Here is an 18,556-nt window from a genome sequence, read left to right as displayed (position 1 = left end):
TGACTGTCTCTCCCTAAATCTGCAAGCTTCTAAAGAGTGGCAGATGCAGGTGCTAATAGCAGCAATATTATAAAAATAACACATTTTAAAAATCCCTACACTGAATGAGCAGAAACTACAGAACAAGAAGACTAATGACAAACAATTTAAAAGACTGAAGCAAAGAATCAGCTCACACTTAAGACATGTTTGGATTGGCCTTAAGTTACTGAAAAGAAAAAAAAAAATCAAAATTCGTAGCATGATGCTGATATATGGTACTCCTCACGGTCCAAATTAAGGAGAGTTTTGCTAGAGACTTTGGCAAGCACAAGTTTGACAAACTCTTTCAGTGCTGCACTCAGCAGTCAAAGCAACTTCTGTGCTTATTAAACACCAGCATCTGCAGGCAATAATGGATAGTAATTCACAGTCAGTTTTAATAGTTTAGTGTAGGAGCTACAGAGACACAATATAAAAGGCTACAAATTCTTCCACGAAGCTTTAAACCAATGCAGAATTAGATGAAGTGCTCACCAGAGAGGGACTGCCACTTCATGGTTTTACCTTTCCTTTGCCTCATTACAGACCACATGTAAAAGCTGGAGGGTGCTCAGAGGGAACAGAGCTGACAGGGCTACAGTTTAACAGGGTGATGTTTCAACAGTACATTTCCAAGTTAGCAACCTCTATAATCCAAGGACTGCCAAAAGGCAAGGGGAGCCAGGGGGTGAGGGGTGAAGGCAAGGGGAAATTAAAAGCCAGTCTACCTTCAGAAACAGAAACATGCTTTCTGAGGTTATGTGGAAATCTCTCTAGGCAGTGATCAGTTCAAGAGTTTTCCAAAAGTTTTCCAAGTCATTCAAAGCTGACTCAATCATGCTATGCATACTTAATTCTGCTTCAAACCTTGTCTTGCCCTCCCTTCAAATCAGGGGGACCGGCAGTAAATGCTGCTCTGAACAAAACCTTTGATCCAACCTTCCTCCTCTCATTCCACTGTTGTCTCCTTCCCAGCTCGAACTCTCATTTCAGCTTAGAAATGAATGCTCACTTGCAGTCTGAATGCAATCCTTATGGGCTGTATCTCAAACTCTAAAGGTGTTTTTACTTTAGCTGCTTTTCTTTAATCTATGCTTGCTGATTAATCAGAAATTGCTTGTGAACCCTTTTCAAGGAGGACCTGGCACTCTACTTAAAAATCCCTGGATTAAGTCCAAGTAGTTTAGCTGTTTTTTAGGCTTCCCTATTCAATGCAGGGCATCAGACAGGTATTTTCAGAACTTGTTTCTCCACTTTGCTGGGTTTTGCAGTGTATAACTTCAGTAAAGATTCACTAGAAACAACAGGCTCTGGTTTTGCAGCAGTTCTTTTCAAAGTACTTAGAAAACTGGGGCTATAAAAACAGATCCCTTACACTCCATTCAAAACAGATTTCTGCAAATACTTCTGTAAGCACCAGGACACTCATTGTTCCAGAGGGACACAGATTTGCTACCACAAACTATTCAAAATACCTGTGTTCTGAAACTGGATGCTTGGACTGGCTACCCCGCAGTGTGCACCCGTGCCTTCTCCTTTGGAGTCACAGAAAGATGACAGGATCTAGTTTTTGAGGCTCTTGTTTTCTAAGGGAGAAGAAAAAAAGATAAAAATAAAAAAGACGCAACATACTTGAGTAGCAAGGGTGGGCATGCCCAGCCCAGTTCAAATCTCAGGCGAAAATTTGAGCCCCCAACTGCACATACTCACAGATAGCAGATGTGAACATCTCTGGAACTTAGCCCCAGCCAGGGGAAGCTGCTGCAGCTTTCCAAACTGAAAAGCTCCAAAAATAATGGTACTACTATTCTGAAGTGAGGTTACTTCCTTCAACATCTGTGGTGAATATGTGATACGGGCTGCTATAAGCATCACACGTATTTAAAACTAACAGGAGATGTCAAGGCTTGGTCCAGTCACATTGTGGTCATTAGGAGGAGGGAGCTACACAAATGCTTCATGAGATACATATGCTGCTCTAGGGGTACTAACAGTTAGGCTATTCTGAGAAATCTCCCATCCTGTCCAGATTTCTGAGAAATAAGGAAAAAACCCACCAAACCCTTCCAAAGTATAAAGGATAAAGCAGGCACAAAATATTTTCACTGTAGCTCTCAATGATGCGATATTTACCTTCTGTTTAGTTGACAGCTTTTAAATGAACCTCTACCCTTGCCTACTGCACAAAGAAAAAAAAAATCAATAAAGTATCTGACAGCATTTATTACATTACTTCTAATGGCTCATTAAAATAATGACACTTCCTTATTATGGAATAAGTTAGTACCACTGTCAAACCAGTGCTTTCTACAGACAGAATGTGTTCTCAGATTTTTTTTTTTAATAAAAATCAAGAATAGCAGTATTTTCAAGCAAAAAGACCTACTTTTCTGAATCAACCAGAGGCATTATTATTGTTTTTTATTAACACATACAAAATTATTAGGGTATACAAATGTGTTTCTATTTTTTGACACAGTGAAAACTAAATAAATGGGCATTACAACATTTGTTTACATCACATTTTGTTTCAAAAAAAACAGTTAATGATTAAACAAAGAGGTTTATATATATATATATTTATATATATAAAAAAAAAAAAAGCTTGAAATAGCTGGATAAGAAATAATTGATTTATACTATCAAAAGGCTGGGAGCAATTGTGTCTCCTGTGATTGTGCCCTTAGCTTTCAAACTATGACCCCCACTGATAGGAGTTTCAATAAAAAATCCAAAGAAAACAACAATAAAAACCTCAACAAAGCAAAAACTACCCTGCTCCTCCCAAAAAACCAAAACACCAATTCCCCCCAGAACACAAAACCTCAAAGCAATGGCACAACTTTCTGCACGCTAATATTTTTTCCTGACGGCTTCAAGCACAAATGGATTATTTTAAATATCACATAAACCTACAGTAAATTAAAAAAATAGAAGATTACTTTACACAATGCATGGAAACCATTTTGAGTGAGCACAAACATTTACAACTGCATCATGTTTTTTCTTGCATAACCCATACTCACACACAAACCAGTTTTCAAAAGAATTGGTGAAATATTCAGTCCACATTTGTTTCTTTTATACAATATGAAATGGTTACAATACCATAGTATTTTTTAGAATAAGTTAAACATCAAGACATATGGCAATAGCATTGTACTATCCTTTCTACATACATATGAAATCCTGAATTTCAGTCTATTGTTATTAAGTCACAAAAATGAATAAAGACTAAGATCCAGTTATACTGGAAAACTAGACTAGTTCTAGAAACCACAAATACTGTAAGCACTTTGGTATAATATGTACAGATTGTGCTGTCAATGTCATGCTTGCATACTAGAATTGATCAACAGATTTCCACTGGTGGAATAAAGTAAAAAAAATATTGTAAGTCTTGCTTTCTTATTTCTTTTCCTCTTTGCAAATGATTGAAAGAGGACACACCACAAGTACACACACAGCATTTGTATGATGTGACTACAAATTAAATATTAAAGGGTTTTTAAATACAATGCAAGGCCAGTCTTCTTAAGTGCATAGAATGTAATGCAGAATACTGTTAATTACAGGGGCAACTACAAAGATATGAAACATTTTAACAGATACTGAACAACGTTCCTATAAAAAAAAAGAGGTGTGAATGAGAATAAGCATTCTTCTGTTGTTACAAAGATCAACACATTTTATCCCCCACTGGTAAGAGAAACTAACTGCTGCCTCAGAAAAGATGTATCTATTGCATCCATTTTATCTCTTTCTTTCAGAGGCTTAAAATTGCACCATCAAACTCCTAAACAGTTTGGATATTTGGTTGGGGATTTTTTTTTCTCTTCCCCCCCACCCCCCACCCCATTTTTAACAAAACTTTTATCTTCCTGAAAGTAGAACTCAAAAAGTGCATTTTACATTAAAGGGCTTACTTTCCCCCCTACTTTATGGATGCATTTGCTGTAGTTTAGAACTTTTAGCTTAACCTATTCATTCTTTCTACCAATTTATTAGAATGTCTCAGATTTACTCAGGCTATTCTGCAAACAAGTTAAGTAGCCCCTTTTCATGCAAAGAAAATGGTATTGAATTTTAAGAAATCCAAAATACTGTAATCTTTACCGAAGTGAAATGCAATCTTACAGAGTAAGGACTGCAAGATTTCCAGAAGATCTGGACTGCATGCAGTGTTCCCAAATTCTTATTCTCTCCTTTGGATTTTGGGCTACGGTTAAGTACATATATTCTGTTCTACTAAGACTGCAAGTCAGCTTCAGATTAAGGTCTCAGGAACAAAATGGTAACCTCAAAATTCTCAACCCAACCAGAGGAAACTCACCCCAATCATTACTCATTTCTTACACAACACAAGAACCCATTTAACATGTAAACACAAGCAATGACGGTTCTCATTTGAAGGTCCTATTGTGGCAAGTAATACTTCACAGGTATCAGAAACACTTCAGTTAATGTCTCCATATTTCCCCCATTTCTAAGATGTTTTCTTTTCCTTACAGAAGTTGTAGCTGTTCAACATCAAACCAAACAATTGCACAAAAACTACAGCACCAAGCTTTGCTAACTGAAACTGCTGGAGAGCACACACAGGAGAAAATCTGACTGTGGTTGTTGAGTGAGCTAGAAGTCAAACGAGCTTAAATGAAACTAATGTTAACACATTCCTTAATTGAAATGATTAATTCTTAGCAGAAATAAATTAAGATCAGTCTGATCTTACTGTAAGCTAGTTGGTGACCCAGCCAGACTTTTGTGCAGATTGGGGTTTTGACTGTGCCTGTTCCGACTGCGAACAGATGAAAACATTGTGTTGCAACCTGGGACTTTGCATTTGTGGAGCTGGCGGAGATGCACAGTTTTGTAATGAGCCCTAAAAGTTCCTTTATTACTGTATGTTTTTTGACATATATGACAAGTTATTGGCAAACTGGAAGGTAAATTTATAAAATTTTGACTAGCTTTCTCAATTAAAGTACAGTCTTGGTAAAGTTCATCATTGGGCATTAGGCTGGGTCCTTCACAGCTTTCATCACTATCATCCAAGGGCATGGTGCATATTTCACTTCCTCCATCAGAATCCCAAGAAGAATGAGCACTGCTCTCAGACTTAACGCTGGAAGTTGTGCTTAGATCCAGAACAGCTCCATCATTTAATGGATCGTATCCGTAACTCTCAGAACAGGGTTCTGCAATTTTGCTCATTGGAAAAACGTAGCTGCCTGTTCTGTTCATTCCTTTGAAGATTACAGAAGTATGTCCAACATGTTGTTTTAAAGAGACATCTTGGCAAAACTCCTTAGCCATGTCTTTCAAGAGGTATGTTGCATTGAAATGGTTGTTGAATTCCAGTGTATCTTTAGTCAGAAGCTTATGATGAAGATTTAGGTTTGAACTATGTCTAGAAGAACAAAGACAAGCTTAGCAAGAAAGTGTTTCACCTCACTTAACAGCTGTTTCATAATGATCATAAACAAAGAAAAGGCAAATCAATATTTAGTAGCATGCATGAATTGTATACTTCAGATTTGACCAATTGCCACACTGGGAGTGCAAGTGGACAATTTACACGTATGACTGGGTTTCTGAACTTGCTTGCACTGGCATATATCAGATTGTAAGCAATAACTCTACAGCAATCAATGTTTCAGATTCTTTCCTGCATTGGGGATAGCTGTCTGCTCTGCTAGATCTAGTGCTAAGCCTAAAAGAGGTGAAGGACAGACTAAAAACCTATAATCTGAGCTGAGATGGGTAAAAAACAAGTTTCTTTCCCAATGGACAAAGCACAAAAGGACTGACACCTGAGTCTGCAAAAAATGTTGATGATCTCAAGTTCTGCAACCATGTACAGAATGAAGCTGTACACATCAGTACAGAGCCTTTTTTTTTGTCAGGAGCTTCCTTGAAAAATGAAAATTGAATTATACACAGCTTGCAGTTTTCAAATGGGCATCTCTATGTTCAGTTTAAAACCATCAAAACCTACAGAATCACTGCTCCTCACTGAATATTATCAATCAGCTCACTGGTAACTTACAGGCTCTGTCTAGAAGACTGAGTTTATTGTAATATTGGCAAAACATTTGTCTTTCTCCTTGCCATCATGGTTTAATTAGAAACATGGATTGTTCAAAAAGGCATAGAAATATTTAATGCTTGTAGTCACACTACTCTATGTTAATATCTAGAAACTTCTGCAAAGTTGTTCCAAATTACTATTGTTTTGTACAAAGCGTGTGAAATGTCTTCTGAGCTCACTTTTTTTTTTTTTTTTAACCCATCTTCCAAAAGCACCTATGTTAAAACTTATCTCAGCATATTGGTGTGGGAAGGAATTTGTGGCATGTGAATACAAATCTTACTGCTGGCCTTCTTTCCTGTGGCCCGTATCGCAATTACAGTGGAGAGGAATTCACATCTGGGAAGATGCAGGCAGCAGGGTATGAAGCCCTGCCAACAGCAGATGAATCTGTGCATCTCAGATGCAGTGGCCAGTCCTCAGAGACCAGCTCATCCTCTCTCTGGATTGCATCAGCTGGCTCCAGCACTCCTAGCAGATTACAGACAATCTAAACCTTGTGTCACTCTGAACTACTATCCAGGCATGCTTCCTGCAGCCAAAAGCTGCCTTAACACTGCTACAGACTTGGAAAACTTGTAACACTTCGTTGCACTTGAATAGGTTTGTTACTGCTTCAGATACATTACTGATGGTCAACAATAAAGCTTCAGCTCTCCTTTCTCAGTTGATGTGCTTAATAGGCTGAAATAAAATGAATTACAGCAATACAGTACTGAAATGAACATTAAACTGAACCAAGCTTATGCTTTAGTTTAGAAATCAGTATTTAATCTCACAGAAAAGCACTACTGATGTGGATACACACCAGATAGTGTTTGACTATCACTGCATAATGTCAATTTTGGGCTGACAAAGACTAATCTTGCTTTTCTTATGGGCTTTTTCACACCAGTCTGTTTGAAATCCTTGAGTAAATAATGGACAAGGGTAAGTGAAGATTTCCTGAATTGATCTCATTGCTTTTTCATTTAAAAACACTGTATACATCAAAATACACATGAAACTACATATTAAAAGTGTAAGTCCACACATACATCTACTGGAAAACTGCTGAATTCATACTCTTATGGGTTTCCCTTTATGTACTCATGTATTCTTTCAACTACTGCAGTCTTTATCAGTTATGAAATTTTCATGGCTTTATTTAGTACCTTGTAGTCTATTGGAAAGGAAATGTTTCTTTGAATGGACTTCCATTTCAAGAATGTTCTGATAAGTTATCATACCTGTTATATGAGGATACACAGAAAATATTTGTAGGCTCCATTCCTCAAACACTCATTTTAATTTCAAATTAGGCTCCATTGTGATGGTAAAATAAATACAATTTTGTTTATAATTGTCTTACCTGTCTCGACTTCTACGAGAAGGGAAAGCAGCATTACAGCCCTCAACTGTGCAAATATGCATTTCTTTGAGATGTACATTTTTGAAATGCATTTTTACACTGTAAGGGTTTTTAAAAGTCTTCTTACAGATGTCACAATGAAAGCGGCTTTCTTCCTTCTGAATCCCTAGTGCATGTTGACTGACATGATCCATATCTTTAGAGTCTTCAAAACAAGGAATGGCAGCACCCCTGTTTGACAAAGTGCTGAAAAAGCCCCCGGTCAGCAAGTGGTGTTGCAATTCAGGGCAGTCATTTTTAGGAATCCTGTGCTTTGACTGCTCTTTAATATACATGGGGGGTTCAGTCATTGGTTTTATAACATCACTGTGGTGGTGTTTTGGATCTTCATATATAATCTCATGGGAAACTATTTTTAATGGTTGGTTTTCTTCTGGTTTAACCTCTTTCTCACAGTGTTGCAATTCATTCTCAGAGATATCCTCGATGTATTTGTTATTTGGCGCAAAGACAGATTCAAAATACTTTGGGCCCTCTACCCCAGAGAGAGATTTCCATGAATTACCTGAATGGGGGTGCTTTTCCACCCTGTCGGTCACCCGCTTCTCTATCTTATGCTCACAGGTCTCAAGCTCTCCATCGCTTACCCCCTGCAGACGTGATTCATCCTCAGAACTGGCAACATCGCTACTTTCATTGGGTGTCTCAACAGCTTCTTTCTCTATCTTAATGGGCATACTCGACTTACGAGATTTCTTCTTGGGGAGCATGTCAAATGGCAATTCATTGGAAACAAGCTGCTCTGGTATGGAGGAAGAAACAAGAGGCAGAGAAGGAAGAGTACCTGGAGTATTGGCAAGCTCAGCTGGTGTGACTGGACTGCGGTAAAAAGGAAGAACAGGCTGTACTGTCTTCAGGTTTGGAAAGAGGACACCGTTATGTCCAATACTGGAAAATCCAGCCTGGCCTTTTGAATCTGTACAAGAGCTGGCATAGCTGGAAATAGTTCTGCTGTCTGGAGTTAAAATCGTGAATTCTGTCCTTTTACTATCTCCAGGTCCAGCAATGGTCAAACCATTTCTTAGATCTTTATCCCTGTTATTTCTGTTCATTGGCATATGGAGTCTGGGGTTAGGATTTGCACTATGACGGTTTCGACTACGCAATGAGCTGAACACCATATTGCAGCCCTCAATGGTGCATTTGTGCTTTATCTTCAGATGAACAGCATTGTAATGTATTTTCAAAGTACCTTTGTCATAAAATGTTTTTTCACATGCAGTGCAGAAAACACGCCCTTTCCTTGGCCCAGCACTTTTTTCAACAGATTTCATTTTGTTTTCTGGAGATAGTGCTGTCATTTCAAGCTTGGCTGCTGCATTATGTGAACTGGAATCACTCAAAAGGGCATCATCTTCTGTTTTAGTGACATCTGGACCATTTATGCTCCTCTCATTTTCAACTTGAAATGGTGCAGAACTAGAAGTTAAAAAACTGCTTTCAGAAAATGGTATCTGAAGATCTTGTTTGGTTTCGTTGCTATGGTCTTGACCTTGCTCAATCAAATGTCTTTCCGGTGGTGAACCTATCAAAGGTGGAGGCACCGGACTGAAAAACTGAAATGGCAGCATGAAAGCCATGTTATTTACAATATTCTCAAAGGGATGAATGTTGGTGGGACTCATTTTGTCCAAGGAAGCAGAAAAATTAGGACTGTGTGGGTTGCAGCTCTCAATGAATGCCCTAATATCCAAATTGGCAGTTGGCGGTGGTATTATGATCGACTGCCCTTCTTTCTCTTGAATTGCCATTAACTCTACAATGGACTTAGTTTCTCCAAAGCGAAGAAACTGCTGCAAAGTAGCCAATTCTTCTTCAGTGGTCATTATGCTCCAGTGGTCCAGCACCTTTCCTGAAGCATCCTAAAGCAAAAAATATTTAAATGAGTTAGACATTAGTTAAGGCAAACAAAAAACACCTCCCTTCAAATCTCTCTTTCCAGGGACTAAAATGTCTTCTCTAGCAAAAAATTTAAAACATTCCATTTAATGAGATTAATGCAAATTCTGTGATAATTTCTTCCAAATTTTACCACATTGGTGATATTATTTCTTCCTGAACTGACAGTAATACTTTCCAATAAACTATTTTTTTCCACAAAAATTAAGACACGTTATTTGAACAACAGATAGTATCCTGTAAGCACAGACAGCAGAGATGGAGCAATCAGACCAAGATTTAGCTCCTCATTTAAGTCAAGCATTCTTTCATTGCAAGTTTAATAATCTTCCAAGCAACTAAGATCAGAGAACAAATGAACCTATATTGATCTATTGCCAGTTTTCACAGAGCACAGCTGTAATTACACTAGTGTTGGAGTTCTTTCAAACTCTAGCTATGCCTAACTTTTCCCAATAACTACAATAAATATTTTATCACAGAACATGTATTTGATGGCCTACTGAGATTTTTCACAGTGCATGTAAGAGTTTCTAAGATGATGCAGAACGTAACATTATAAATTTTTCATGTGATAGAGGTTCAAGGTAATTGATTCCATATTTTTAATCCTAACACTAAAAAGCAAGATTATCAAGACCATTAAATATTGATTAATGTCATAATGTAAGATCATAATGTTACTTTACATAAAAGGTAACTTCCACAGCAGCAAGGACTAACATCAGTGTAAGCACATAGGGCCAAATACACTCTGGCTGCAGCTCCAGTAAGGTTGGTAGCACTACCAGAGACAAATACTGTCCCCGGTGTTTTAAATAATGGTAAGTTTATTTCTTAATGTTTTATTCTGCTGGATAAAAGTAAACTCTCTGTTTAAATAATACTGGAACAAATTCTAAAGCCTTTACTTTGATACTTTACCAGTAACTTTTGATTTTTATTTTTGCTTACCTTTGTTGTTATATTTGAGCAAGAAGAAAGATTTCAATTAAGTCCAACTTAAAAAGAGAGCTATCACCAGAAATACACTTTTTTCTTTTCTGGCATTAAGCTCATACAGGTCTATTACTGCCTTTCAGATGCACCACACTGTTAACACATTGTGAACCATTGAGAAGATTAAGCTAGAAAGCCACTTAACTGTCCTATTTCTATTTTAAAAGCCACTTTAAATACCTGTAGCACATATCCACGTATATAATCCTGCAGTGTCCAATCCAGAGCATGGAGAATCTGTATCACCTCTTCCTGCTTCAGAACACTGAAAAGCCGATCGAGCAGAATTTTAAGGCGCACAGGAATGGCTTGGGTTCCATACAACATGAGGCTACTGATATCAAAGACAACATTGGATTGGACTATTTCTACTTGGCTTGATGGGTAGAGGTTTGGAATCCTTAGTTTGCTCAAGGCTGAAAATAAAAATCACAAAATTTAAATAAACTTGAGTCCCAAGAAAGAGAAAATGGAATGCAATTAATACTGGGGTGGGGGTTAAGAAGTGACACAAAAAGTATATAATAATTATGAGGATCCTAAATGGTTTTTTATAGATTGTAAAAACAAATATTACCATGTGCTACCCATCCATGCCGGCATTGGTCACATTGTCGCTGATTTATTTTCCCAGGTTTGAAACATTGACAACTACAGTTCACGAGAGTGCACCGGATAGCCTGGAGATCAATGGAAAGCATGTTAGGTAATATATAAGCATCATTCAGAGTGTGCACATTATACATCTACAGTACCCCCATAAAATCCACATGAAGACAGAATTAACATACCAGCACAGACCTATCAATGTGCAATATAAGTAATCCAGGCAAAGCCTGAGTTATACAAGGCTACCTCTGCCTGGAAAAGTCAAGTCACCAGCAGAAACACCACAGTGATATGGAAGCAGAATATTTAACAATATACATAGCAACACTTCTGTGGATTTATTTAGGCTGAAGCACCTTCATAATAATTATTGTTATAAATTATGAATTCATCTAAGCTATGATCCTCATATAGGATCACTTTCTCAGGGAGCTTTAAAAACAGAGATGTACAGATTAAAAGACCCCCTCTCTCAGTTTTTCTGGAACTCCACAATGCAATATAGCAAGTTCTAACGAGCAATGCATCAACTCTGCACAGATGTCATACCCTACACACCCAGAATTCACATGGAATATTTGTATTCTGCCAAGGACACAGAAGTTCACTAATGCTCCTCAGTAACAAAGTTCATCAAAGAGTACCCCAACTCTTCAAAGACTAAACAGTCACATTTTGTAAGGGAAATACTTGAAAAAAAAATAGAGCACACAGAAAGCAACCAGTTGCACAGTTCAATTTGTACATCACTTTACTCTCACCAAGGTCATCTATAATGCAAATCAAATTAGTATTCAGATGTCCCTAATCAATGAGGTGATACAAACTCGCTTCCTGGAATTTCTTCTGTATGTGCCCATCTGCTGGAGAAGGCAAACAGAAAACTTGGAGGTCCTAGTTAAAGCTCCAGAGGGATTTTCTACAGAGCAAAGCTTTTGCAGGATTCTGCACTGCTTGGATCTGGCACTGAGTATAGTTCCTGCATAAACAGAATATTTATTGAGGGAGGGAAAGCAAAGAAACTGATGTGCAGAAAGTCTTCAGTGGAATAATAAAGAAAAACAGATCATGCAATTGTAAAATGTCTGCATTTTTCTGCTTTTAAATTAATGTTCCCTCTCCTAAGGTTTTATACAAAATGGGGACTTCCACTCTGCAAAATACCCATAGGAAATTAAGGTAAGATTTGAAGTAAAAAGGAAACATGGCATTCCCACACTGGTACTTCAGAAAACATACAAGGAAGCCAGACTGTGCAAAAACTTGCTAAGAAAGATGGATGCAAGAAACACTTAAACTCAAAAGTACATGGCATAAAGTTAATTTCACTGAGATTTGCAATGGGCATTTCTTTAGACTTGAAGAATCTGTCTGACTCAGGGCAGAAGAGGACACTGCATACAAAAGGTTACTATAAACAAGCATGTTCTGACATTTGGATGTCTACTGCTTCACAGTAATGGATATGGAGTGATATTTTAAAATCTCAGTATCTGGCTTACCCAGGAGTTACCTTACATGCACATCTCCAAACTGCAGTGACGATGCTGAGATTTGCCTGCATTTGAAGAACTGGAACAAGTGGCAACAGGGCTCTTGAAATCTCTGAATCACTTTGCCTCTAATCTTTTAAAGGAGCCATTGCAAAATCCTGTGTTCTTGAGAAAAGCTCTGTGCTCCCCATAAAGTCATAAAATACACATCAATACCCTACGCAGTGTCAATTGCTTCATTCTAATGGAGGATATATTTTCACTCAGATGCTAAATACTTCCATCTAACAATAAAACACCATAAATTTCTTATGGAAAGGTTGGGGGAAGAAAAGGTATAGTTGACTGCGGATTCATTTCTACCACAAGCTATGAAACAATAAAGCAGTTTGAGTCTTCTGCCTCTCTGCATACATAATATTCTGTGACTTGCCTGGACTGAAGCCCTTCCACAGGCAACCCTGCTAGGTTGAGTAAAGTACAGTGCATTCCATAAATGCATCTTTTACATTCCCTTCAGACAAAATTACAAAAGGGTACTTCCTTTTTCTGCAAGAAGTAACAGAAATCTGCACAATGAAAAAAGCTGTCATGATGATAAGTTAATTGAGATTCCGAAATTTTTTTCATTCCTTTTCCTTTGGACATGTTCCACAAACCACTGACCTTTAAAACTATTTTTTTCTATTTAATTTGTGTACTTGGACACCACACCAAATTATACATTTCATAGCTTTCTGTAAGAGACTTCTTCTGTATAGAGCATGTGTTTATTTTACTTTCCTGTGTATGTGTAGAAGACTGCACATGCCAAAACAGGAACAAGTAAAAGGAGGGCATTTTGTTTTACATATATGAAAGCAGCTGTTACAAAGGGAGTAGAGTTTCTCCTCTATTCTAAATATTGAACTGAATCTCTCTCAAGTCACATTATTCCTTCTGGAAACCAGGAGTTTGCTTGCATCCTGCTAACATATCAAAGGTGTGCCCTCGAATGGGGGATCCGTTGCTGACTTAAAAAATGACTTGAAAGAATGTCTAAGAAGAAACAACTGTGATTTTTCAGGTTTTTAACATTTCCCTTCATTTGTGTTTGTCACAGTCTGTGTCTCCTAAAGCTTTTCTAGCAACATTTATAATAATATTATATAATATAATCATAGAAAATATGAGAGAAAAATTAACTTCTGAAATAATCAGTAAATTACAAATTTAAATCGTCACTGTTCAACTCAAAAAGGTATTTGTAAAAGATGCACTTTGATTATCTTCCAAATTAACACATATCAGACTTTACTGAAAATAAATTTAGCAAAATTTCATGAAAATAATACCCTCGTCTTTTGCCCGTTAATCCTACTATCCTTAATACGCCTATTCTAAGGTAGTGTAATTATATCAAGTCTTTTAATAAGCTTTATTTTCCCAACAAGTGGAATGTACACACAATTTCACTCTGCAGAACAAAGGAATAACTTTCTGTATTGCATAGATGCAAAGCTTGAAAATTATAATTAAAGGATTGGAAATGTAGAAGGAAATTACAGTGGAAATTTTTAGAAGTACAATCCTTTCATTCACATCATTATTTAATTTCATCTTCTAGAAGCAGAAGGCAGATGGTCTAAAAAAACTAAATCTTATGCTATCATCAAGGATCTTGGTATTGCTTTCCAGCCACTCTATCCTTCACAAATGGATCTTTCTTAATCCATTATTAGCCCCACTTTCTTAATTCTTTAAAAAATAGAGTTGAAAAGACTGATCAAAACGTTTTGTGGTTTTACCAGCATGACCATGGGAATCTGAATGCTGAACTTTAAATAAAAATGATCCCTCATTACCAGACAGACATTAACCATTCAACTGGTCACTGAAAAACTTCAACTACTAATCACTGAATCTTAACATCTGCTGCCCGAAAGTCACGCCTACTCACATTCTTTTTTTGCCATATATTGATGTGGCTTCAATTATGCTTCAAAAGTTACTGAATGTTTCTTTGCAACCTGCTCACAGCCCTCACAGCTAAGGAAAAGCCCAGGCTAATAGGACATACTCATGCTGATTCTGGGTATATAATCGCTTCACAAAGCAAGTTTGAGGAAGTCTCCTAGGACCTATGCTCACTTGCAACATACAACAGGTTTAAAAAAAAGCAGGAAGACAAGAAGGGCACTGTAAGTGTATCCAATCTCATTCAGTGTTAAGTGGGTTCTGGTTTGACAGCACTTTGGCTTGGGAAATAAATTATGAAGCAAGGAAATAGTGAAGACCTTGTCAGTACCGAGTTGGAGATACGTGCACATGCTGGAAAGCTGCTCTGGGTCTCTGCATGCAGAGGCTGCAAGTGCAGACACCAGTAACATGGAAGAGCAAGTCCCAGATTACCCTGGTGCTATTTAACAACAGAAATGCACAGGTCAGCACCCTCATTCCTTTCTGGCATTTAAGAAAAACCCTTGCCTTTTTTGCACAGTTTTTCCTCACTTTAAAAACTGCTGCTTTGTTTTTCAGGCTACTGCCATCACATGAAGAGCCTGAGAGCTTCCCTGCTCTGCTATGAGGATTACCAACAGGAGTTACATTGAAACAAATACATGAGACAAACTTTCATTAGATGAGCTATAGCAGATGCCGCTTTCATTGCCCTCTCTTGCGGGATTCTAACAACAAACTGCATCTCCTATGGCCATCTCATCATCATCAGTGGTAATCCCACTGAATATATGTAATCCACCATGGTATGTGCTCTGGTGAGCACTAATCCTATAGGAAAGAAGCAGGATATATCCCATATTTGCAGAATAGAACCACAGTGACTCCACAGTAACAACACTTGTGGAGGAAGAAGAATGATTTACAGTGGGGAAGAAATAAAATTAAACATGGGACATATGTCAGGTTATTTTTCCTGCTTGCTCCTTGTAAAATATTTGCAAGGGAAGTAAAGGGATAGATAACTTTATCATCCTTAAATTAAAAGGACAGCCACAGCTAACTCAAAGGCCAAATCCAAATCTGTGTGCACCTTTCACAGGGAACAGTAACTATAAATGAGTGTGAAGTTGTCCTTCTGTTCCCTCTTTTCTTTCCTGTTTTTATTATAATCCACTAGGTTTCTTGTGTTTCCAGAGTTTAAATAAGTTCCTTTTTCCATACTGAGTTACATTTGATTACTTTTGTGTTTGAATCCTTTGCACAACCACTAAAAGCAGAGACAAATCAAAAGCCCCTTATCATAAGCATCTTTCTCAGTGCCATCCTTTTCCACATGATACAATGAGCAAAGCTTTGCTTTGTCCATTGTTTGTCAGGCAACTTTTGCCACTTTCCCTTGGGATATATTCTGCTGATAAATAACACTGTCTGTCAGTTTTGTCATGATTTAAAACAGGTTCTCAATTTCCATTTTGTTCACTTTACTTTCACTGTATCACAAACCTGCTTACTCATATCAGACTAGTATCTGGGGTTTTATCCATCCCACATGTATTTGTATCCCCCCTGTCCACTCTATAGTGCATATTTAGCCCTTGTGTCTGTTCTTCCTGAAAACAGACTTCAGTTTTTTATACACTGTTGAGCTCTCTGTTGTGTACTGGAACTAGAATATATGCCAGCATGTTCCATGTACAATCACAAAATGTGCTGGGCTGCTCTAGATGGTGTAAGTATTTGTTGAAGACATAGCCCAACAATCAGACATGAAATGCACGTTGATATTAAATCTGTTAGATTAAGCACCTTGTATCTCTAATTGTTTCTTGGAAGTTTCAATGTACTCCCAGCTTAGTAAGGTTCTGAATCCCATCTGCCTGTGGAGACCATTAGCAGGGCCCCTGCAGCATCTTCAAGGAAAGGCTCTGGGCCATTTTCTTCTTCCTGACATGCTGACTTCAAAGAGGTAACAAGATGCCTGGAGGATGGACAGAATATGGAAGCCCTTTGCTGCCTGTAATGGAGCTGGGAAGACACCCTGGGAATGGGAAAAGGGAGGAACAGCACGCTGCAGAGCGCTGATGTGCACAGGTCTGACAGCAAGGCCCAAGTGAGAGTTACTCTGCACAAAGACTTGGCCCAACTTGCTGCAACTTGCACGTGTTCAGCTCAGCATTGTGGTGGTTCCTTCTGTCATGTATTTAAGGTCCTGGAAAGTTCCCCACCACCACTGCACAGAAACACTGCCTGCCTTTCACAGTCTGAGCCCCCAAAACAAAGGGATTTCCATTCAAGTACATTTCTACCTAATCCACTACACTTGGTTGCTGCAAGTTCTGTTATTTCTATACTAAAGTTTAGAAATATTTAAAATAATTACACTAAATTATTAAAATAAGAAAAATGTCATTATAAGATTTTTAATTATACTGGACTGAATTAATATATTATTTCCACAGCCTTATATCAAAAAACCTGTTTCTTACAAAGTAACAGCTGCTATTAATAGTTATCTAATAAACGTAAGTAACAACAAACAACTTTCCTAAAAAGCAAATGAGCTTTGCAGCTTGCAGTGTCCAGAAAACATATGGTATCTTCTGTATTTTGAGCTTCAAATTAAGTAGAGAAAAATTGTACACAGGTGTGACAGAGTAAACAGTTGACCAAATAGCTCCGACCTTCTCCATTGAGACACATTAAAAATGCTGGCCTGAGACAATTCATATGACAAACTTCTTATTAGTAAAATAATTTAGCAAAATTATTGTCTCCTGCTTAAGAGAGCAATTAGGAGACAGATGGGAAAGGTGGAGGTGGGCCACAATTTGCTTTGTACAGTGCCACTAAACAGAAAGCTACACTCACAGCTCAGTTCCTAAACTGATGATGGCTCCTCGGCAATCTGGCTGGTTTTCATTCACACCAACCATCTATTCCTACCAAGTTAAGGAGGTGCAAGAACCTTTGAAAAGTCAGACAAAAAACTTTTGTTTCAGAAGCCAACCATGGATTTAGAAATTGAACTTAACACCTATTCTACAGAAAATTTTGGCTGGTGCAGCTGCCGCTCAACTCCCACTTACCCCTGTGCTGTGGGAGAATTGTGTTACGATTTTTCTTCTAGAAGTACACAAAGACCTCAAGTTGAATACATTTTCTTGATAAGACGATGGAATACAGCCCATTAATTATCTGGACCTTTATGTATATATCCATACTGTTTATTTGGGGTCAGATACCAAAACCTGACCTCCTTTTAAACATCCACAGCCTAAGAATATATATAATCAGGATATTTACAACCCAGAACCTGCAGCAAGTTGCTGCCCCATTACCCTCTCCCTCAGTGGGGCTGAACAAAACAAATTTTGGCCTAGAATTTGACCAAATCTCTCTCTTGTGGGGGCAGCTGAGCACTTTGAGTTAAGAATGTTTAATTGTCCTTGTAAAAACTGACTAAAATGTCCTCAAAAACAGACAAAAACATGAGGAGAGTGAGTAAGTTCAGTAAGATAGAAGTGAAATTAGGTAACACCTTCACAGGATGTCACCACTCCATCAAATCAACTTTTCTTGTGGATTTAAAAGACAGTCCCCATGTCACCACTTCATTAAAAGTTTTTCTGTATTTTTCTATGTGAGAAGAGTCCTAGGAATGAGGAACTTAGACAAGAGACTGAGCTAAACAGAGCCTCACAACCGAGAGCTGTTTCAGGCCCCATGGCAGCTCTGGCGGCCGAGGGAGAGGAGCTCGGGGCAGTCTTGGGCACTGCAGTGGGCGAGGAAGCACAAGGAGCTGTTTCTGAAAAAGGCAGCCACGCCACAAGGCCAAATTTTAATCACAGCATAACTTGTGGGATGAAAATCTCTCCTCGTGCATGTCACTTACCCTATGGGGCCCCTTAAGGCAACTCTTGTTAATGGCGCTGTCAAAATAATTATAAAGAGAGAAGAATGTGTGTGTGTGAGTGTGAGTGAGCAAACACACTCGAGTGCTACTCTAAAGAGAAAGTACTGGACAGTAAAACTTCATTTTGCCATTCAGCAGTGTGGCTGTAGATAGACTGGCTTATGCTGCAATTAATCTCA

At 38.0% G+C, this 18,556-nt stretch overlaps 1 protein-coding gene across 4 annotated transcripts in view; it reads right to left on the bottom strand.

Annotated features, from left to right (window-relative positions):
* Positions 1-2,407: 2,407 nt before the first annotated feature.
* BNC1 (basonuclin zinc finger protein 1) overlaps positions 2,408-18,556 on the bottom strand; it is a 74,461-nt gene continuing 58,312 nt past the window's right edge. For all 4 annotated transcript variants that reach the window (XM_086849843.1, XM_086849841.1, XM_086849845.1 and 1 more), the window contains 4 exons: positions 10,999-11,101; positions 10,602-10,837; positions 7,464-9,385; positions 2,408-5,431 (listed from right to left, as the gene is read on the bottom strand). In XM_086849843.1, coding sequence (XP_086705969.1) covers positions 4,750-5,431; positions 7,464-9,385; positions 10,602-10,837; positions 10,999-11,101 — 2,943 coding nt within the window. In that variant the 3' untranslated portion in view covers positions 2,408-4,749. The remainder of the gene's footprint in view (positions 5,432-7,463; positions 9,386-10,601; positions 10,838-10,998; positions 11,102-18,556) is intronic.

This window comes from Cyanistes caeruleus, chromosome 13, assembly GCF_971803275.1.
Source record: "Cyanistes caeruleus chromosome 13, bCyaCae1.hap1.1, whole genome shotgun sequence".
Lineage (NCBI taxonomy): Eukaryota > Metazoa > Chordata > Aves > Passeriformes > Paridae > Cyanistes > Cyanistes caeruleus.
This window is presented reverse-complemented; position numbering and strand designations above follow the sequence as displayed.